Source organism: Dermacentor albipictus, chromosome 4 (assembly GCF_038994185.2).
Source record: "Dermacentor albipictus isolate Rhodes 1998 colony chromosome 4, USDA_Dalb.pri_finalv2, whole genome shotgun sequence".
NCBI lineage: Eukaryota > Metazoa > Arthropoda > Arachnida > Ixodida > Ixodidae > Dermacentor > Dermacentor albipictus.
In genome coordinates this window covers 162101866-162122746 of record NC_091824.1, presented here as the reverse complement: position 1 = coordinate 162122746, position 20881 = coordinate 162101866, and the positions used below count along the sequence as shown (strand labels likewise).

Below are 20881 nucleotides of genomic sequence, written 5' to 3'. Positions count from 1 at the left end.
TCGCAGCCTTGAGGGCGTCTCTCTGGGCAGTATAGCAATATAGCAACCAATTGTTGCAGACAAGGCGGTGAAAGTTGGAGCACGACTCTACATGAGGATTCATCAGGGCTGGTGCGAGCGCTCGGCGGTGCATCGTTATAGGGTGACACAAGAAAAATAGAGATGGAACGATGGAAAGAAAGAGGAACACGAAAAGCAAGGCTAGGGATCAGGTACCTATATGTGTATTTATTAGCCAAAGCCATTTACTAAAGTATCGGTGCTTCAACAATTTTTCAACAACAAACGCGAGCGAACATGAAACAAGGCGCACATATAGATTCGCCCTTCGCAAAGACCTAAACATATGCGCACGCCTTTCTCAGCTGTAGACTTCATGCTGTGACATTATGTACGCATTTGATTTCAGAGGCCGAGAAACTACTAAGAAAATTTTTCAAGAAATTGTTTCAGTTCGGAGATTCTCTGAAAAGATCCTTTGCCGCAGATGTTCTTGTAGTCTTCAAACTCCGCGTCGAAGACGGCCCAGCTTCGCATTAGCTTGTAGTCCATGTTCGCTAGTCTCGCCTGCAGATGATTAGAAAAAATGTAAGGCTGCCAGAAAATGCAAATGTACTTATAGCGTTTCACTTATGTTCAATAACACATTGAAATATATTCTGAAGATGTAACCGATCATTCTTTTGTGACACGTTCACAGTTTAGGCCACAAATGAGAATGTAGGCTTTACAAGACAAAGACACTTTTACAGCAATGGATGTGTATTTCATCTGTAGCAATGGAGTTTACAGTGGCCTGGCCATAATACATGCCGGCCAGTGGTTTGGTTGGTGCACTTCGCAGTCATAATAGGAGCTGTCATTACCGTTGACAGGATATTAAAGAACAAAACTTTTCCAGCCGCCACCACTGAGGATTGAACTTATGCCTTTGTGAAAATACGTAGGTGGCAGCTGGAAACGGTACCTACTAAGCATTATCTCAAATTGTGTGCTTGATAGTCTGTGCAGAACTTGTACCGTACGCGACGTGGACTCTATGCATGTCTCCGAGACAACAGAAGGCGATGCACCCATGCAGCGGAGCTGCAGTAAATTAGTTTATTAGGTTTGCACTCTGAACTATTTTGTTATGTCTGATATAAGTGAGTTAAGAAAAACTTGCGCCATTACACAGCCGTTGGCAGGAAGTCCTGAAATATTTTGAAGGTCTATGTTTTTAATGCGAAGCATTATTGGGCTCGATCTTTGAGTTACTTCGTACGGTGAGGCGCGTGGTATGGCCTCATTCCGACTGATCATATACTGTGAATCAGCGCAACTGTCTTGTACGCAATACAACAACAACAGCAAATAATAATAATAATAATAATAATAATAATAATAGGAAGAAGAAGAAGAAAGCCATTTATTGACAAAAGGAGCACCTGATGTTAGTGAGATGTCACTGATTGGGGAGGGGAATGCAAATAACTCACAACATCATACTGTCGGCTCATAGATATTCACTAGTCATACATACTTCTTATGGCATAGCGCATAATTATTCAACGGTTTCGTTGATTCCCGTAAATTTCGTATATCAGGGCTACCCCATTCCTGGACGACAGCGCATATGTCACCAGGTATGTGCCCATTCTTGGCTAATCCTTCAAAATGGGTATGTGCCCCTGTGACACAAGGTGCACCAGAAAGCTTAAATAGATGCATGTGGTATACATTTTTTATACCATTCTTCCCTCAAAAGCATATATTGACTTAGTCCTCGTCGCATCGCTCCATAGACGTCTCAGACTGAATGTCTCGCACTGCCAACTTGTGAACGATGTACTGCATAAACATCGCATGAGATTAAAGTTGTCTCTTGTGCGGCATATAATAACATTTCTTCACTGGACTGCAACAAATCAGTCGTCATATCATCGCTGTCACCAGCGCAATACTGCCATCACCGTCATCGTCACCTTGGTGATGTCGTTACACACACGCTTTTGCGTCACATAATCAAGGTAATATGTATGGTAACGCTTCTGAAAATCCCGAACAATGCTCGATGACCAGCTATCTCAAAAATTCTTCGCACAACATCGATTGCCACAGTGCAGGGGATCTACAACCTCTTCTTGCGTTATTTTGCGAATTTACAAACAATCGAAAGCCTAGTGCACTTGAGTAATGCATACAACAAAAGACCTCCCTGCATTACATGAAACACGGAATAAACTAAATGCAGGGACGTAAGCAGCGTTTTGCTTTTGTCAGTTTCTTTCGCCACTACTGTTCAAGGACCAAGCATGCTTACCTTCTCCGTGATGGTAAAGCTGTCTTCAAAACAGAAGACTTCCGTGCCCTTTATTCCCTCGTATCGCAGAGTACCCTCTCCAACGACGTCAAAAGTCGCGTTGTTCTTACATGTCTGAAACATTAAAAGAGAAGTCCAGAACGCTTGTATAAGGAGGGCTTGACGCTTGGAGAAAGAAATTGCGACAACAGATTGACCAGAGAGTATGTACTGCCACCACATCACGTGTAGCGCACATTGTCCTGCTGGGTATATGAAAGCTTCTATTTTACCAGTTACCAGCAATTCTACTAGCAGAGCTGCGGTACTATCGTAGAACAAAGATGCCGTACTGGAGACTTGCGCGGAGATATTTCCTATTCACCTGTGTAGTGCTGAATTTCGGTATAACTACATCACCATAAAGAAAGTATTTGCTCTCTAGGAGAAAAAGAAAACTTCACAGCATTGTAAACTGTATTTTGTGCAATATACAGTGATTTTAAAATAGGAGCGAAGCCGCTCTCGAGGCTCGCCACGGACTTTGCAAGAATGCAGTCACGCAACAGCTGCTTAGAAACCTTATTGAAATGACGAGGCAAAATTACACGTGTCACAACAGTGTGTGGACTGCAAATAACCATGGCCTGAGACACTTCAGCCAGCGTTTGTTCGATAAACGTGTCCGAATCTATCGATAGTGCTTTAGAAAAATGTAGCTCTGCTCGACAGCTCTTGACAGTAAATTTTCGCAAGCACTGAGTGGTGTACCTTCTGAAAACCATCCATGGTCCACGACATGGCTTCCCAGGTGCTGGAAGGCCGAGAGGGCCGACTGAAGCTTTGGTTCAGGTGGAAGTGTCCAACAATCATCGTGAAAGACAACAGCACTTTCACGTAGCCCGTAATATTGGCAGCCTTCAGGCTTGAGATGGCACTGGTCTGAGAAGGTACCAAGTACGCTTGTATTAGCTTGTATGAACCTCAATGCGAAACAATTTATGACATTCAGGCAGTAGTGACAGGAATAAATTGTCAAGCCCTGATCCCATCCTTCGTGCTTAGAATTAAAGGAAAGTGCAAAAGTCTTTCTCCTTCACTGTCTTGTTTTTACACTCGTCCTCAAGTCAGACCGTCTTGTGAAATATATGAGATGTACACAATAAGATGTCAGTGCGATATACCGTCGGCCGAACTTGATGGCTAATCACCTCATGGTTAAATAGCCCAGGGTTAACAAAGGTCCCCATTGATTTAACCATGCAGCCATAACCTCTGCATTCTACCAACTCCCAATAAGCTACATGGCAATGTGTTTTTACAAAGTTATATGAAACAGCAAGAACATCGAAGAAACGGAATTTATGCGAAATGTTTGTACGATAAAATGTTCCCTTGCCTTGCGCGCATTTTGACTCCATAGCATCTGGTTTAGTAAAACCACTGCCGTGATTCAGTAATCCCGCGAGGCAGCAGGCAACCGCAGTGCCGTTCGCATCCTGGAGAAACTGTTTTTGACCCAAAGGCATAGAAGTTTCATCACAAGGTGCAATTATGCTTTGCTTGTGTATCTGTACAATGGTTTCGATAGTGAAGAATCAGAATAGAGTGACATTTGGCTGCATGTAGAGGTAACATTTCGCAATAGTATTGACGACACGCATTCGTCGAACATGACGTCAGAGGATGTCGCCATCAGAACTGCTGCTCCCGGTTGCGCTTCGATGTTGATGCAGCGCAGTCAGGGTGATACGTTATACTATACGGGTCACTAAGTCTATGTTGACCTTCCCGGCCGCAACAGCTTAACGCTGACGACGCCCCTGAAGACCAGTCTTGACACTGGCGCACTCACCAATGTAGGAACGTTCATGGACTTGCCACGTGAACCTTCAAACTTGTCGACCAAGGTACCAACCACGGGAGCACTTCCTACCCGACGGTCAATGTGTGTTCGCACAACTAATATTGTGATGGGAAGTCGCCTGCAACAAAACAAATTATTTATTTTTATTCTTCAGCAAACCAGTCTCAGCTTGAGTAGAGACTGGCAGCTCAAGTTTCAACATACATAAAATAGCAGGAAGTGGACAAAACATGACACACGCTTGAGTTGCAAACGATTTAGCACAGCTAGAGGTGCTCCGTATGGGATAGCGGAGAGTAACTGCGTAACCGCGATCTTTGCTAAATACATCCCGGACAAGGACGATTTATTCTTTGACTGCTAAGCTTTCTTTCTCAGAGATCTGTAACGAGTTTCCTTTGCGACGTCGGGCTCATAACAAATTTTTTCCATTTGATTGCTGAATGTAAGTAATATACCCTACATATAACGAAGGTGTTCAAAATACAATATGGCACAAACAATATACGTAGTTATCTTGAAGCGTTTCCAGTGGAAATACTTTTTTTTGGAACACATTAATATTGGCGCCATATATTAGTGAACACGTGAGGGTTACTCATTAATTAGCGAATTATTTATTGTTCACTAGTTCCCACTCTAATTAACACATTTAGGGAATATGTTGCAATTGCAGAATTCAAACCATTCAGCGAATATTATTGTTATTATTTATTTATTTATTTATTTTTCTATTGACGTCCTCTTTGAAACGGGCGACAAATAGTCACCTTGCCTGCTGGAACTAATCCGGTTTTACTATATTTACTGCAGTCTAGGATTTTGCACATATCTCCTTCATCTTCTCTCTCTTCAATAAAACATCTATCTGTATTAGTTACCTGTGCCAGTAGCAACCACGGCTCCATCAATCTCTTTCCAAATTTTGTTCTGCCAATATTCTACAGTACAGTGCTCTATAGGGCGCCGCTTCGCAGATGCCTTGCCCAATCGGCTTGCCATTGTCATCTATGGCACATGTGCACCGCCGGCGTGCGAGTATACAGGTTGGAGGCGTTCGCCTCTCCGTTGATTGTTGTATGTGGTCGGCTGCGCGGCTCTCGGTGAGCGTGAGTGAAATTTGTTATGTCATTTGTGCATTTGATCCATCCTGTTTCACGCTGCCGACGGGACACGGTAAGCTATGGACAGACAAGGCACGTCAACTTTGTAGGAATCCTGAGAGCAGCGACACATTTGAGGTATATGTTCGGAAACTTTCTAACTAAATATACATTGTTGCTCTGCGTAAGTTTAGCCAACGGTGCGAAGCTTAAGCCAGGGACTTGCGAGCGAACTCTGCGCAGCGCGAAAACAAGTGCTATCGCAGACCTCTCTGACCGAAACATTTGCTGAAGGTGGTTTCCATGTTGCCTAAATACGATTGGACTCCACACACCCTGATCCCGCGAATCTCCTATGATATGCTTCAGGACAAATTAATTCATTGCCTTCTGCAACAAAACATGCGGCTCCACAGGGTACTGAACGTTTCAAACACTTGCACTCGCTTAGAAGAGTATGCAGTTTCGCGAAATATGTTACATTTGAATCACATAATTTAATTTTAGAATTCCAAACATGCTACTCCAATGTTTAGCTAAATACTAAAACGGGGAGAACCGGTGTTAACCACAATAGAGATACGCTACAGAAACTACGACTAGAGTAAGTGACTCAATGCTTTCGTGTTCATTTTTATGCAGGATTGTGAAGCATAAAGTTGTATAACCCACTGGCTACATATCGCTGGAGTACTCTCACTGTTTTTTTCTGTTTTGTTTCTTGTTTTTTGTCCGTCTTTATTGCTGGGCGGACGGAAGAACGTACGTACGTTCGTTCGTTCGTTCGTTCGTTCGTTCGTTCGTTCGTTTTGGGGGGATCTCACGAAAAACTGCAATGGCGAGTTCGCTCACTATCCCCAAATTGCTACAGAGAAAATATGCCTTTCCTTGTCATCTCCAGCATTGCCGACGGATGATGCGCAACCTCAGCTTCGTCCTGGTAGTTTGTAAACTGGATACCCAGCGCGAGCTCGGACTTGCCAACGCCGGCTGTCAGCGAGGTGCTTAACTCGTCCTGAAATTTCTTGAGCTCCTGCGAATAAGGAAAGTCGCATCAATCGCTAAAACACGACATCAACTTGCCTCGTTGGCTTCGCGCGCAAAAACCTTGCCACGCTTGTTACGAGCGGTTATTTACTCCGAATGGATGATTCATGCATTTCAGCTTCCTAAACGATCATCTACCCAAATTTGGTGGAGGCGCACTGAAGAATTTATTGAAGCGGAACGATGCCATAAAATTATTTGCTTGTGAAGTGCACGGGCACATCACTCACACAAGTCAGCTCATCTTACAGTATTTAGTTAGTGTGACAATTCAGATTCAGATGATGGCCACATTTTTTTTCTTCGTAGATGACTTTGCTGAACATGCCAAGATGGCGCCTTCACACGCACAAAACATGTTTCCTTTATCTTCAGCCAAAAATTTTATCACTCAGTTTGTACCACTAATCTTCAATTTTTTTTTAATTCTAGTAGAAGTGTCAAACCCACGATATGATTATGAGGCCCGCCGTAGTAAGAGACTCCGGAGTAATTTTGATCACCTGGAGCTTTTTTACGTGCACCGTATTCAAGGCACACGGGCGTGTTTGCATTTCTCCCCTATCGAAATGCGCACGCCGCCGCCGGGATTTGATGCGCGCCGTCGGGCTTAGCAATGCAGCGCCAAAGCGACTGCGCCACCAACGCAGCATATTCAAAAATTAAGCTTGATAGAAATGCATAGGCTCACAAACAGGATATCTTCGAATATAACGCTGCCATAAATTCACACAAATAAAACCACCAAGTAAATGTCACATGCAGCTACGTTTATTACCCCTTTATACAGCATTCGGATGGGATTGCTTCCTTGGCTGACAGACCTACACGGGGATAATCACGTCATGGTAGTGGCGGTTCCGCATATGCACTGGTAAAATCTGAGAATACATGAGAATTTGACAGCGAGGCTGTCAGAGCAATTATAGCCAATCATAAGTTCTCAGGAAAAGGCGTTCGTAAATAATGTACGCAAAACAAGCGTTAGCGCCAACTCAAGGTGCTGGCCCAGACCTATAAGGTGACTCACGAGGTGAGCGTATATTGTATAACATGTCGAAGCAGTTGTTAATGTCAGGGATAATTGTGAAAGTGAGCATGTTTGAAATCTTTTCTAGAGAAGCAAAAGTCAAACGGGAATATAACTTTGCTGAAACAGAGCTGGTGGCACAGAAAAGTTAGAAAACATTATGGGGAAGTTATAAAAACGTGAACATATTGGGAAAGTCCCGAAAACTTATCAGTCCCGCTAAATAGATGAAGCACACCGCAGAGATTACGGAGAAAATAAAGAAAAAAATATAATAGCCGATAAAAGCTAAAGCCGGATAAAATAAAATGAAACCTTGCCACAATTCAGCATCACACAGCATCCATGAAGAAACTTTCAAGTCTGTAGTTCTTTGACTCTAAAACGATTTGCAGAAAGGTGACCGAAATTGATAACTGTTGCTATGTGAGCACGGAGAGAAAAGATTCTATCTGGAATTTGTTTCAAGTATATCCGAACCCGCATAAAGGATCGACGTTGGGCTAATTAATGTTCCATCTGGAAGGAAAAACAGCGGGTAAGACGAAGACTAAGAACGATTGAAAACACAGCGCATGTGTTGTCGATCTTTCTTACTCCTCGTCTTGCGCGCTGTCTCCCCTTTCAATTCGAATCCTTCTGCGAGCTGACGTTGGCAGGCGTTGGCAGACGCGCGCTCTGGCGCACGCGCTTTCCCTCTCTGGAAAAAAAAAAGTGGTGAACCCTTCTCCTGGTCGTGCTCCTGGTCTTTGATCAATGCTTATACAAAGTGGGGCAACTCCGTCAAGTGCTTTCTTTTGCGAAGCTTTCTTTGGCTCTTCGCCTCACTTTGTGTGGGCGGTTGCCACTCCGAGCAAACCGGACCGATTCTGGGAACAGTTTTTTTCTAACGTGGTGACTAGGTGGGCCGATACTGATACTAGTGTGCAATACGTGTCCTTGCCAGGGTTTTAACATGGAGGAAGCAAAGCTAAGGAGAGGCCCCGGCTAGCCCGCATCAGTTGAAGAGAGTGTGGCGGAAGTCACGTGGTGCTTTTCGCAAAGGAACACTGGGGTTTGCGTGTCAAACATCAATGTTATCATAGCAGCCGCGCTCCTGAAGATCTCGCTACTGCTCTAGGCCTCTGAAACGTGAGATATAATTTTTTCGGCCCATGTACAGCAACTTCTGTTCGCGAGACAAGCTGACTTTGGAGCGTGGTGTGTAAGCTTGAAAGTTGTGGTTAGGATATGCAAGTGTGAGTGCCAGCCAGCAACAGGGACACTCAAGCAATCACGGCGCGGTTCTTCGTTGTCTTCTTCAACGTGCCACGGAAAAGCACAGGAGCGCGTCTGCTACACTAAAATGGTTGCAATAACTTCGTAGCTTTGTTCTGACGCGCGTCCGCAGCACACACTGCCGGCGGCTCGTAGCAATGCAAGTTCGAAGTGCGTGCCTATCTGCTCCGGTGAGCTGATTGGAGGTGCACCAACATGGCTGCGCTTCCGGCTTCAAAAACGTGACGTCAGAGTCTCTCCTATTTCGTTTCTTTCCTCCATGACCTTTAATCGGTATGTCACGCTGACCAATTCTCGAGGCAGTGCAGTGTCGCAGCACCCACAGGCTTCGTAACAAATGAAGTTGACCAATAAGCATCCACAGCAGCATATCCCAACATGTTTAGCGGGAAACCACCGCTTGACCTTGAAAATGATTCTCGAGTGGCTTCTACCCCATTTTTTTATTTATTGAACTGATTGTTTTATCAAGTTCCCGCAGATTTGCAGTGCTTCATTAGACAAGGAGCCCTGTATTCACAAAAAGCTATTGTGCTAGAATTATCCGTAAGAGAAAAATTCAGCCAATCCTGAAGCTGGACATGTTATTAGCGAAGGCATCCGGCCATTGGCAAACAGCACTTACGAACGAAAGGCTTTGTTATATCCGTCCCAGAATTTTGTTTCCATGTTTAGAGCAAACGTGCCTAATCTCTACCGCAGCCATCATCTGTCGGCGCAGGCCGGGCAATGACTGCGGATTTGTAAGCCACTAACGACAAAACCATAACAAGCGGACACTGGGGGAAAGCACGCGATAGAAACGAGCTAAGCGAGATCTCGGCCTCTCATTCCGTCAATTCTCGCAGTTCCCTGAAAAATATGGCTGCCACCTACAAGCGCTACTAATTCTAAGAACTACAAAAGCGTGGCAGTTTGGGCGAGTTGGTATGTCATTATTTCTTTTTTGGAAGTAAGCGCTCACTCTGTTCTCCGTTCACTTTCATTACCCCTTCCACCTTCCTTATTGCTCTTTCTGAGCTGCGCTATAAGCCTAAAGAAGTCTAAGAACTACACTTCTTGGGCAGCGCCCCCCCCCCCACCCCATATCATGCTTTTTATACACCGTTTCTCATCGGATCACCGAAGCAAAGCAGCAATGTGCTTGGATAGGTATACTTGGAACAGTAGCAAACTATAATAACGGCAAGTGCTGATGGCCGCCCTATCTATACTGACGAGCTGCCCATATTGAATGAAGCAGTGTACGGTCTCCGCGGAAGGAGATTCCTCTAACCATTAACAAGCACTACTTGCAGTTGTTGTTGCTGCCTTTTGTTCTTTTTTAGGAAAACAAACCTTCTCACAAATCTTCCACTGTTCCATGGTTTGTTCTCACTCCCTCAACCTTTAATAGCCAGCAATAAAGCAGCGATGATGACTGCAAAGTATAAAAACACCCCTGTATACTCGCACCCAGGAATTTGATACATCGAGGTTGCTTCACATGTTTCACAACATGAGTGACTCAAACATTCCTGTTTTCCTTTTTTCGCCTATGTAGAGTTCGCTTCATCTCTTAAATACCTCCTACGTAGAAATTGCTCTTTTTATTCATTTCATTATCTATTGAGAAACTTGTTTCACCTCGTTCATTCCCAGCTCTATCCTATGCGCTGCTTTCACTGCATTAAGCAAGCGCTTTGCGGTTCGGTGGATGCGAAATCCTAAAGAAAGTGAATCTCACTTGAAAGACGTTGTTTACCATATGGTGTCTTCGAGATATGTTTTCACCTTTCACAAATGCTACGGTAAATAAAAGCGCTGCATATTTCATATTTGGCGGGGCGTCTGGTATTATTGTAAAAGGCACATGCCCCGTAATGTCGCTTCACTGTAGTGCAGCTTCACAATGGTGCCTCTTTAACCTCAGAAACTTTGCGAAACTAATCAAAGCTGCACATGTACGGAGAGGGAGTCACTATGTCTTTTCTGTGGTTTGTGCTGATAAAGGCGCATTACTCTGTTATATATTTCTAAACATCCCTATGGAGTTCAAAATGGTACAAAAGAGTGGCTGACGAACCCAGAAAAGCTATTGCACTAAAGCCAAACTTTTCACGTAGTGAGAGGATGGCATACAGATTATTGAAGTGAAAAGATCCGGGTGTAAAAAGAAGCGTCGCTCTGTAGTCAATTTTTGAAATTTGCTTCCCGTTGAGTGACGCGACCGCACAGCATCCGGCGCCACCGAGGGATTGCGGTACGGGTCGATTCCCCAAACTCTTGGACATGTATAACCTAATGACTATGGGCAGCTTGCCAGCAAGACTATACGAAGGCCGCCTCCGATATACATACATTTTTTTACGCGAGATGACCGTCTGCCTTTATTGATTCTTGGCAGTTCATCAGCGCATATGTTATAGATTACGGGTATTCACCAAAGAGCCCGTGCAGCACGCAACGTTTGTGCATTCGCCGTATTGGCTTGGTGAGTTCTTGTGTTCGACGCGTAAGCTGCAAAAGTTGATCATTTGCAAACTATGCTGATTTTTCTGCTAGCACAATATATTGCATCACACGTAGCAAGACGCTGGTTCCGCGTTTTGGCAAAGCAAAATGCGTTAGCAGCTATTCGTGTGAAAAGTTGATAACATTAGTTTAGGTACAGTGCATCCATAACACAATCCGACATCGCATGCAAGCGCTGGGAGCGCATATCGGCACTCATACAAAACTTCATACGACCTTCCTGTCACTGCGTGATAACAAAGTTGACATTGTTTGATCAGGATCACAATCATCAAATGCGCCCGCTATCTCAACAGAAGCTGTGTAAGACGGCAATGTCCACTATAATGTCACCGTTTTCGTCAAAAATATCTGCCTGTATTGTCATAGTTTTATAAGAAAATTATTACAGAAAAATGTAGCGCTGTAATGTCATTTGCCTTTTTTTTTTTGTATAACGTCCTTATAACGTATCTTTGCGCCGCTAGTAAGGTGGTCCAGGAGGTACGAAAATGGTGAGCAATACATAAATTTGTACAAATTTTGTCATTCTGGCTTTCCTTACGGCTCATCTCGTTAAACATTATTCGCCACAAAAATGCTCCTTATGTGACAATGATTAGGCTAATTTACTAATGAAAAGTGTGGAACTACACTAATTTTCATAACGTTAAGCCAACAAACAGGTAAAATATCAAAAATAATTTCCCATCTTTTGTCACTTCTTGCACCTCATCCAGGCTATGTGAAACATGGGCTCCATCCAGAGTGTGGCGAATTATTCGTGCGCTACGAAATATGCGTGATGAGCTTAATTAGCTCGGAACATATTCTACACCTGCCTCGTGTAAGTAATATAGGCGTACGAGGCTGCGCGCAATCTTCGGGCGAAACAACGATGGCGCGGTCTCGCCTCTGAAAGGAGTGATCGAAGATACGGCTGACAGATCAGCTCAATGAATAATGACAAAACCACGAAATGCGCTTTCACAGCAGACACGCGATAAATCAAGGCCGAAGTCACGCACTGCCCATAATTCCAGCCGCGTTTGAACGATCACCATGTCAGTTCGTAGCAATCCTATAACGGGAAATCGCATTGCAGGTACAGCAAAGGAAAAGTATGCCATTCAGTTTCACCTTAGTTGCGCGGTGTCCATAATGCTTGGAACTTGACACTACGCGGAGTGCCCAGTTTTAGGAACAGTATGTGGCGTCTGGAGTATCGAGCCGGAGTTGGAACGCGTATGCGTACTTCGAACGGAACGCACCGCTACAAGGCGGAGTCTGAAGGCGCAAAAGCTCGCCCTTCCATTTTAATAAGCTTTAATGTTATTTGGAATGCCCTTCAACAGACAAGCGGAAGCAACGAAGCAGCATACTTACGGTTATTAGCTTTAGCTTGCCAGCTAAGTCCGATTTAAGCGTTCTGGGGTCACAAGTTGCTCTCAGGATGCCATGGTGTTGTATTTTTTCCTTGTATAATTGCAGAAGCCTTTGTCTGCCGGTGGCATTCAGAGCTTTTCTCACGTCGTCGGCCTCCCTGAAACATGCGCCAATATTTTCAACCGTGCAAACAGTAAAATGCAGAAATGGAAAGAAACGAGGGGAAGTTAAGCGGGTTACACCTGGTTTGCTCCCACACTGGGGATGCAGGAGCAGGAAGGGGAAAAAAGAATGAAAAGGAGAACTGATGCGCGCGCACGCACAACAACGATCACCATGAACTGAAAGACAGTCGCAGAGTCCAGTGCAATACAAAGTGCGAAGCTCCACCGAAAACTGCAGATGACTGTCATTACCAGCCCTAAAATGTTCTACGCCATGACAGCTTACGTTTTCTAGTTACCACTGCAATTCACTAGTCAAATGTCATTTGCACATACCACGAGTGCACGGTCGTCATTTTAGTCTGCAATTCATGCAGCGGCATTGGGAAAGCATCACCGGCATCCCGCCAGTATTTGCTTTCTCCAGTCATATCTTTTCCACGCATGGCTGGAGGAAACTGGACAACGCAACAGTAGGTTTTGAATGTCCTTGGTAGCCGACTATATCATTAGACACAGCAGCTAAAGGTAGTAGGGTTGGCGTAAGCTTAAAGGTGGATACTCTTGATATTTTCTGGCATAAAACTACTTACTTCTTTCATATTTTTTTTTTATATCGAGAGCGTCTGCTGCATTTCATGGTTTCAACAGTCGTTTCTAGGGGAAAGGACATACAAGAGTTCACTCTCTCGCTGTGAAGTCTCGTCATAACGCCACCGTTCCCAGCGTACCATATCGCGAATGCCGAGGCAAGAGAGGCATGCATCAAAAACAATTGCTTATCATATACAGCTAAATCAGTTAGGCGTGACTGACACTGCTAAACAGGCCCCGCTAAATGTGGACCACAGGTAGCGTGGTGCCACAGCCTAAAAAGAAAAGCTTTCCGCCAAAAATGCTAGAAATAATGGCATACCTGGCGGATCAACGCGAACATAAGACTCGCAGCTCTTCGCACACTTTCATTCTCAGAGATCACGTACACGGGTGTCCTGACGATCTACTGGGGAGAACCCAATGGTTTTTCGCTTCCTCCTCTTTCTTGTGCTGTACGTCCACGTTACTTTTCTTTAGTTTTTGCTGATTTATAGGCAGAAACTTGGAAAGGAAAAAAAAACTCGCAAGGATTCATGTAAAAACTGCCTTAGTGCACACAATAAAATTATGACTTTTTCATTCTGCCCCTTAGAACTCGAGTCTGAATGGAAGTAGCTTATTTTACTCTTATACTGGAATGAGCTGTGTAACAGCTTTCTATAAATGAAAAAAAAAATCAATAGTACATTTTAATAAAAATACAGAAAAAGTCATAAATACGATAGAAAACCAAAGCAAACAGAAAACGCCGGTCACTAAAATTGTCATAGTATCTTTCTGTTTCCTTCACACGCATAAAAAATGCTTTATAGTTTAAGTTGCAGCCGACTCTACAAAAACGCACCGGTAGCTGAACGACATGCCGAAGCCGGTCTTACGGGAGGCCGGTGCCAAGCGCCTGAAGGTCTTCCAGCTCTTCACGTTGTACCGGCCTTGGAAGTCATTTTCCAGAAACCGAACGTGTGTGTAAAACAGCAGGTCGCACAGTCCGTCTGTAGGAAACATGTCCTCTTCTACGGCAAAGTCGCCCGCTGCGCACAGGAGTACGCCTGCCGAGCGGCCAGACGAGAAACTGCAGTCAATACCCCCCTGCCCCTGAGCGTACAGCACCTTGTTGTTGGCAAAAGTAGGATTGATGAAACATAGTTGTCTGTACTCAGCCTGGACAAGTTTGCGCAGTGTAGTCTGAGCTGGGTGACGTCGCCTGTGAAAGCTACACAACCACACATGTTCAATAGAACTGAAAGTTGGACGAGTTCGTAACGTTCATTCCTGAACTGCATCGCGCACAAAAGACGAAAGACACAAGCTGAGCCCTTGTTTGTCATTTCTGCCTGTGTCCTTAGCAGTTTACGGCTGCTGCAGTTCAGCAGTGAATACGCATGTTTAATCACGGCGACTCAACAGCTGCTCTCCTTTGAATGAGTACGAACGCGGGAAGTACCCACGGCAACAAGGTGCCATACAAGAAGCGCAAGATGTCGCCATGCAGGTCTATTCAGTACTTAATTCAATACCTGGCATTGATAAGGATAGAGTGGTGCACTTTTTCTAAAGAAAGCTTTACAGAAAGCGGACCTACATCATGGAGAATTTCGCACTGGAGAATGTTAAAAGCCGCTTCCAGGGTCCTTGCGGTGGTTTTTGAGTTTTGGGACGTTAATAAAACTTTGAGATAGTCGCCGTGCTAACTGGATATTTATTTGATTGGAGAAACATCACGCGTGGCATGCGTCCCAGATACGTTATTTTCAACATTATCTTGAGTTTTCGTGACGTTGTGCTGATCTGGCATATGCATATAGTTTTCGATATTATAAGGGGAGCGACGAGCGTACCAAAAATATTCTGCTGCGCGGCCATATGTCATGGCACCCGGGAGGCAAACGTGTGACCGTATTGTCGCTGTCGTTACAAGTTGTTATTACCTTTTTTTTCGTAATTCGAACTCCTAGTGCTTGAATAGTTCTAGAAAAGTAACAACACGGCAGTAGACAAAGCGCTGTTGAGCTCTGGTTGATTAGTTACGCTGCCTCGTAGTGACGAAAACAAATGGCCCGTGGCGCCATGATGTTCGCGTCATGCGTCCGCCTGCTAGCCTTCCCTCCGAGTGGGAGCCGGAAGGGGAGCCGTGTGCGGCTCACCCTTTGCCAGTGCCGTCTCCGTGTCACTTGCTTTGTCCTGAGCGGCTGTAGTGACAGTGCTGCTCCGAGTCCTTGGCCCAGTCATCGTTCCCGTTGCATGGCCCGCTTCCTTCAAAGTCGTCATTAACGGAGACTTTGATGGACTGCTTTTGGTGACTGGCGCAGTTCTTGTAGTTCCGTTGGTTGTCTCCGAAGCGTAAATTTCACTCTGCTTTTTCTGTGCAGCTTTCGCAGTGCTCGCTGCATCCGCTCCTGTCAGCGATTTAGTTGACACTGCTTTTGCAGAGCTTGTCGTCATTTCCTCGGCAGTAGTAGAGTCGGGAGCATCTGGAAGTGCAAGACACTTGTCAGCTGGAAATTATGGAAATCATGGAAATTAAAGTGCTCCACTGAAGCTTGCGTATGTGATAAACCTACAGTTGAGGCACTCAAGGATAGCATGCCAGCCGTTCGGAGAGCTAATATGGAAGTATACTCATAGAGTACGCAGTGCAGAAGTAGGGACAAAAAAGCGAGCCAAGTATAAAGTACAAGGTTCCCTTGTGCTTCTGTCCCGTCTTCTGTGCCACGTGCCGTCTCCTGTACTGTCATATAAAAACACATTGTTTTGGTATGACCAGTGCCGAGCAGATGTCCCTGAAACTTTATTGACTGTCATCACTGGTCTTATTAGTAGCCAAAAGCTTACAAAATAACACTTACCAATAGCATCCAATCACTGCAAGCATTACGATTTTGCATTTAATAAATCATAGCCGGCCACACGTTTTTAACACCAGTAACATTGAAAGGATGAACAATTAATGTGACTAGCACATTGCTACATGGAATCGAAACCAAGAATATCCTGTTTGAAGCCCAATAAAAAAATTCGCAGTTCCGCCCGAAAGGCGAAGCACCGATTGCGATACCAAATTAATAGATAGCCGTACAAAGTAAGTATGTTAGTTTTATCGGCCGTATAAAACTTGTAAACATTCGCATACTAGCAAAATTAACAATGATAGAATATGTAAGCGCTACTCAACGGGGACGTTGAAAGAAACAGACACACAGAGACAGCGCTGTCCTTGTGTGTCTGCTTCTTTCTACGTCCTTGTTCATCGCACTTACCCATTCTATCATGGATTTGAACCAACTAGCTCGTCAACGTGTTTTAACTAAATTAACCAGCACGGTATCACGCGCGCACAGGTAAACATGAACACATCTCGCTCAATGACAGCGGAAAGTGTCTGTGGAAACGGTGGAGTTAGAAGTCGCGGCAGCAGCCGCGAGCCAATTGCCCTCAGTGCATCTGTCGCTTCAACGCGAACGAAACGTCGAAACGGGCACACGAAGCTATCGGCACTACGCGCACTCTGCAAACATCGCAGATCGCTTTGAAGACGAGGCCCGCGCAGGCGTGCCCTTTGGCCACGTCGCAGATTGCTTTCAAGACACACGAGCGCCGGCAACGCGTCCCTACTTCGTTCGCCAAAGGCTTCTACTACGGCATCCGCGATTCGCGTTACGTACGGACACCCTGGCAGCCGCCGGAGAACCCCCTCCTCCTTCGCCTGACCCCCCTTTCCTCGTGCGCCACAGGAGAGGGCACGCATACGGGCCGCGTCCCTCGCTCGCGCAAGTGAGATTGAACCGCGTTCGCCGGCTCACCCTCACATCTTTTCACTCATACGGAACCTCACGGCGCCGACGACGGCGACGACAGAAATGCACCTGGAGTGTCCATATAAGTGTCATCGCAATAAAAAATTCTATATTTTCTATTTCTAAATTCTATTTGGAGGGGACAGAGTTCCCAACTACTACTCTAAGGAACATCTAGGATCGTGGATACCACCTTCTAAATATAGTACAAGCGAAAAGGCAACGGCGAGAATTGGAGCGGACGACGCAGGCGCTGTGTGTTGTGACTGGCGTTTCAGCCTTTAATGCAGATCTAAAGTGGTGAAGACATACGAGAAGGTGAGACCACAGCTAATATCGACAAAGAGGTGATGAAGATTAACTTCTATGTGAGAAGAAAACAAGATCAGCACAGAAATGCATCGCAAAATATTGCTGAGAAATACCTTAAATCCTAAAGGGGCCCACTAGAATAAGTAAATGAAAGGGTGAAGAACGAACTCGTCAGAAGCACATCACCCCATACAGAAAAGTCAAAACGCTGACAGAGGGAGAAGGACTGCGTTCAAAGATCTTGCACGTGTCCATTCTGTCCGATATCGTACTAGAAAAAGTCTACATATGCCAGTCATGCAACCGCCTACAAAACACATTTGAGATGCCGTTGTACCCTCCACTGTGAGACCACGGAGGCCTACTTACCGGGGATGGTTTCAGGCTGGGCAGCACCCGTGTCTTTGCGAACTCTCACTCTGAAATACTGGTCGTTCAGAGTTTCACCATCGTCTTCTGCACATGAACAGAACAATGCCGCCATATAGATTAGCGCCAGTGCCTAGGTATTTGTGTTCTGTGGTTGCTCGGTGTAGTTCAAGCGTAAACTTAAAAGAATAAAGAAGCCCTAATGTCTCATCACCCGCCGGGATTGCTTAGCGGCTGTAGTGTTGCGCTGCAACGCACGAGGTCGCGGGATCAAATCCCGGCCGCGGCGGCCGCATTTTGATGGGGGTGAAATGCAAGAACGCCGTGTCCCGTGCAGTGGGGCACGTTAAAGGTGCCCTGGTGGTCAAAATTAATCCGAAGTCTCCCACTACGGCATGCCTCATAATAAAATCGTGGTTTTGGCAAGTAAAAACCCATAATTCAATTCATTTCCGAATGTCTCATCTACGAGGGAAGGTGCAAGCACATGGCAACCCGGGGATACTTTTTTCCCTACACTCTAAGATTGCACCTTTTGGAGCTTATCTTGCCCGAAAACAATAATAGTTCAACCTCGTCTGTCTTGTGTGCCTTCCTATCTTGTACCCCCGTTACTTCAAAGCCACCAACAGCATGCGCGTTATCAGCGTGACACAGCATTCTTGACAGAGAAGTAGCGAGCACACAGTTAAAAGTTCACTAAAGTGACTGCTTTCTGTTGGTGTTGCCATGCCCACGGCTGTTCAGCATGGCGTTAGACAGCACAACGTTTCTTAAAAAACTGTTATTATTGGGAGGAGACATTGAAAACAATCCTGGCCCCGGCCTTGCAGAAATTTGTAACCAACTAAAGGACATTGCAAGCAATATTAAGGAAATACAAGAAAAACGGTTAGTAGATATCGATAAAAACCTTGAAGCTCTGTCAGGGCTGGAAGTAGAACTGGGGCATTGCAAAACGCAACTTAACTCTATGACTAGGGTAATGCAAATATTAGAAAAGAGAATAGACGACCTCGAAAACAGGAGCAGGAGATCCAACCTAATCGTCTATGGACTGCCGGAAACAAAAACTGAGACAAGTGAAACCCTCGAACAAGCAGTAAACAAAAACGTCATACAAAATAAACTTAAGCTACAACCGATTGCGACCCGCCGTGGTTGCTCAGTGGCTATGGTGTTGGGCTGCTGAGCACGAGGTCGCGGGATCGAATCCCGGCCACGGCGGCCGCATTTCGATGGGGGCGAAATGCGAAGACGCCCGTGTACTTAGATTTAGGTGCACGTTAAAGATCCCCGGGTAATCGAAATTTCCGGAGCCCTCCACTACGGCGTGCCTCATAATCAGAAAGTGGTTTTGGCACGTAAAACCCCATAACTTTACAACCGATTCCGATTGAACGCATCCACCGGCTAGGTAGACCACTCCCAACAAAACCAGACCAGTTATCTTCAAGCGTGTAGATTCGCGACAGAAGGGAGCTATATTAATGAGTGGCAAGTATCTCAAGGGCGCCAATTACGCTATTGGTGAAGATTTCTGTCGCAAAACTCGCGAAATACGGAAGAATCTTGGCGACAGTGCGAAACCAAACCGAGACAAAAAAGAAAATGTAGCGCTGGATTTCGATGAGCTGTTCGTAAATCACTGCGCGTTTGTTTGGGATGACTAGAAAGAATAAAGGGTGCAACTAAACAAAAAAAAACTACGAAATACCAAGTCGTCCGAGCACTCGGAGCACCACTCGGAACAAAAAGTAACATTACTAAACGTGAACGCCAGAAGTGTCGCGAATAAAGTGCAGGCACTTGAAGACTTGTTGCTACTCTATGAACCAGGCATTGCGGCAATCACAGAAACCTGGCTCCCACCAGCTCTACTCGACCAGGAATTCACTCCTCCTAACTACGCGGTCACACGAAAAGACAGACCATCTCGTGGCAAAGGTTTGGCAGCGGTAATTGGACGTTCCGTTTCATATATACTGCTGCCTCATGTCCCGAACACAGAGGCGGTTTTCTGCAATATAGCGTGCAATGTTACAAACATAGTGGCAGGTTGCCTTTATCGTCGCCCATCCTCTGGTCCCGAATCCATAGTTTCCACCCACGATTTCCTTCAGAAACATGTCCGTAGCTCTGCAGTCATATTAATGGGTGATTTTAACCTTGCTGACATAAATTGGAGTAGCATGCACCACACCTCGCAGAGTTCAGAGGCTTTATTCGATTTAAGGTTAAATTTCAACCTCCATCAATTGTTTTATGCCCAATGCGTGTTCAAGGAACAGCCACAAATAAATTAGATCTTATACTTATTAGTAATCACCTTATTGTTAATAACGCGCAAGTTGAAGTTGTTGAGGGTATTTCGGACCACAGATTGCCCATCTGCCGGTTAACACTCGATCACAGCTTACACTTCAGTAAAGCAGATAACGCCGGGGTACTAACTTGTCTAGTTCATGAATTTGACGAGTTCATGGAATTGAACTTTGATCCTGCCACAACTGTAAATGACCCCTGGCTACGATTCAAGAACATTGTTTATTACTGCATGAATAACTTTATTCCACTACGGCTTACGTGGCTCCAAAGAAATAAACCCTCGATAACAAGAGAAAATCTACACGCAGAGCGGGAAGTTAAACGACTACGGAAAATGGTAAAGAAAAAGTGTGGCAGTGCGAATGTATCAAAACTAAAAACAGCCATTTCGAACTTCAAGACTAAAACAAAGCAAGCAAAAGAAAATTACTTCAAAGTAACGTTACCATAATTCATTACTGGCAAACCGCAGAGGTTCTAGAAGCATTTCCGTCCTAGGAAAACAGGCAGTCTTGAACTAACATTAGAACTTTTTCCCCCTCTGTCTTCACAAAAGATAACGAAAAAATCCGGCACCTTGTACCGCCCGACATTTCAGGAATCAACCCAATAGATGTATATGACGAAGGAATATTTAGTCTTTTCCTCGAACTAGACCCAAAAAAATCTTCGGGACCAGACGGCGTCCTGAATCCTTTTGTTAAGCGATGTGCAGAATGGTACAGTAAATACCTTGGTTTGGTTTGCGCAAATATCTTGCCGTATCAAAACTTCCAGATAATTGGAAACAAGCTAACACCCATCCCCAAAGGAAGAAGTAGCGACGACCCTT

General features: G+C 45.0%; 1 protein-coding gene across 4 annotated transcripts in view; it reads right to left on the bottom strand.

The window, feature by feature from the left end:
• Window positions 1-208: 208 nt before the first annotated feature.
• The window catches only part of LOC135900018 (uncharacterized), a 40809-nt gene continuing 20136 nt past the window's right edge, over window positions 209-20881 (bottom strand). For all 4 annotated transcript variants that reach the window (XM_070537760.1, XM_070537761.1, XM_070537762.1 and 1 more), the window contains 9 exons: window positions 17722-17808; window positions 15391-15717; window positions 14091-14295; window positions 12486-12642; window positions 6141-6284; window positions 4137-4268; window positions 3053-3223; window positions 2303-2416; window positions 209-567 (listed from right to left, as the gene is read on the bottom strand). In XM_070537760.1, the coding sequence (XP_070393861.1) occupies window positions 424-567; window positions 2303-2416; window positions 3053-3223; window positions 4137-4268; window positions 6141-6284; window positions 12486-12642; window positions 14091-14295; window positions 15391-15688 (1365 nt within the window). In that variant the 5' untranslated portion in view covers window positions 15689-15717; window positions 17722-17808 and the 3' untranslated portion in view covers window positions 209-423. The remainder of the gene's footprint in view (window positions 568-2302; window positions 2417-3052; window positions 3224-4136; window positions 4269-6140; window positions 6285-12485; window positions 12643-14090; window positions 14296-15390; window positions 15718-17721; window positions 17809-20881) is intronic.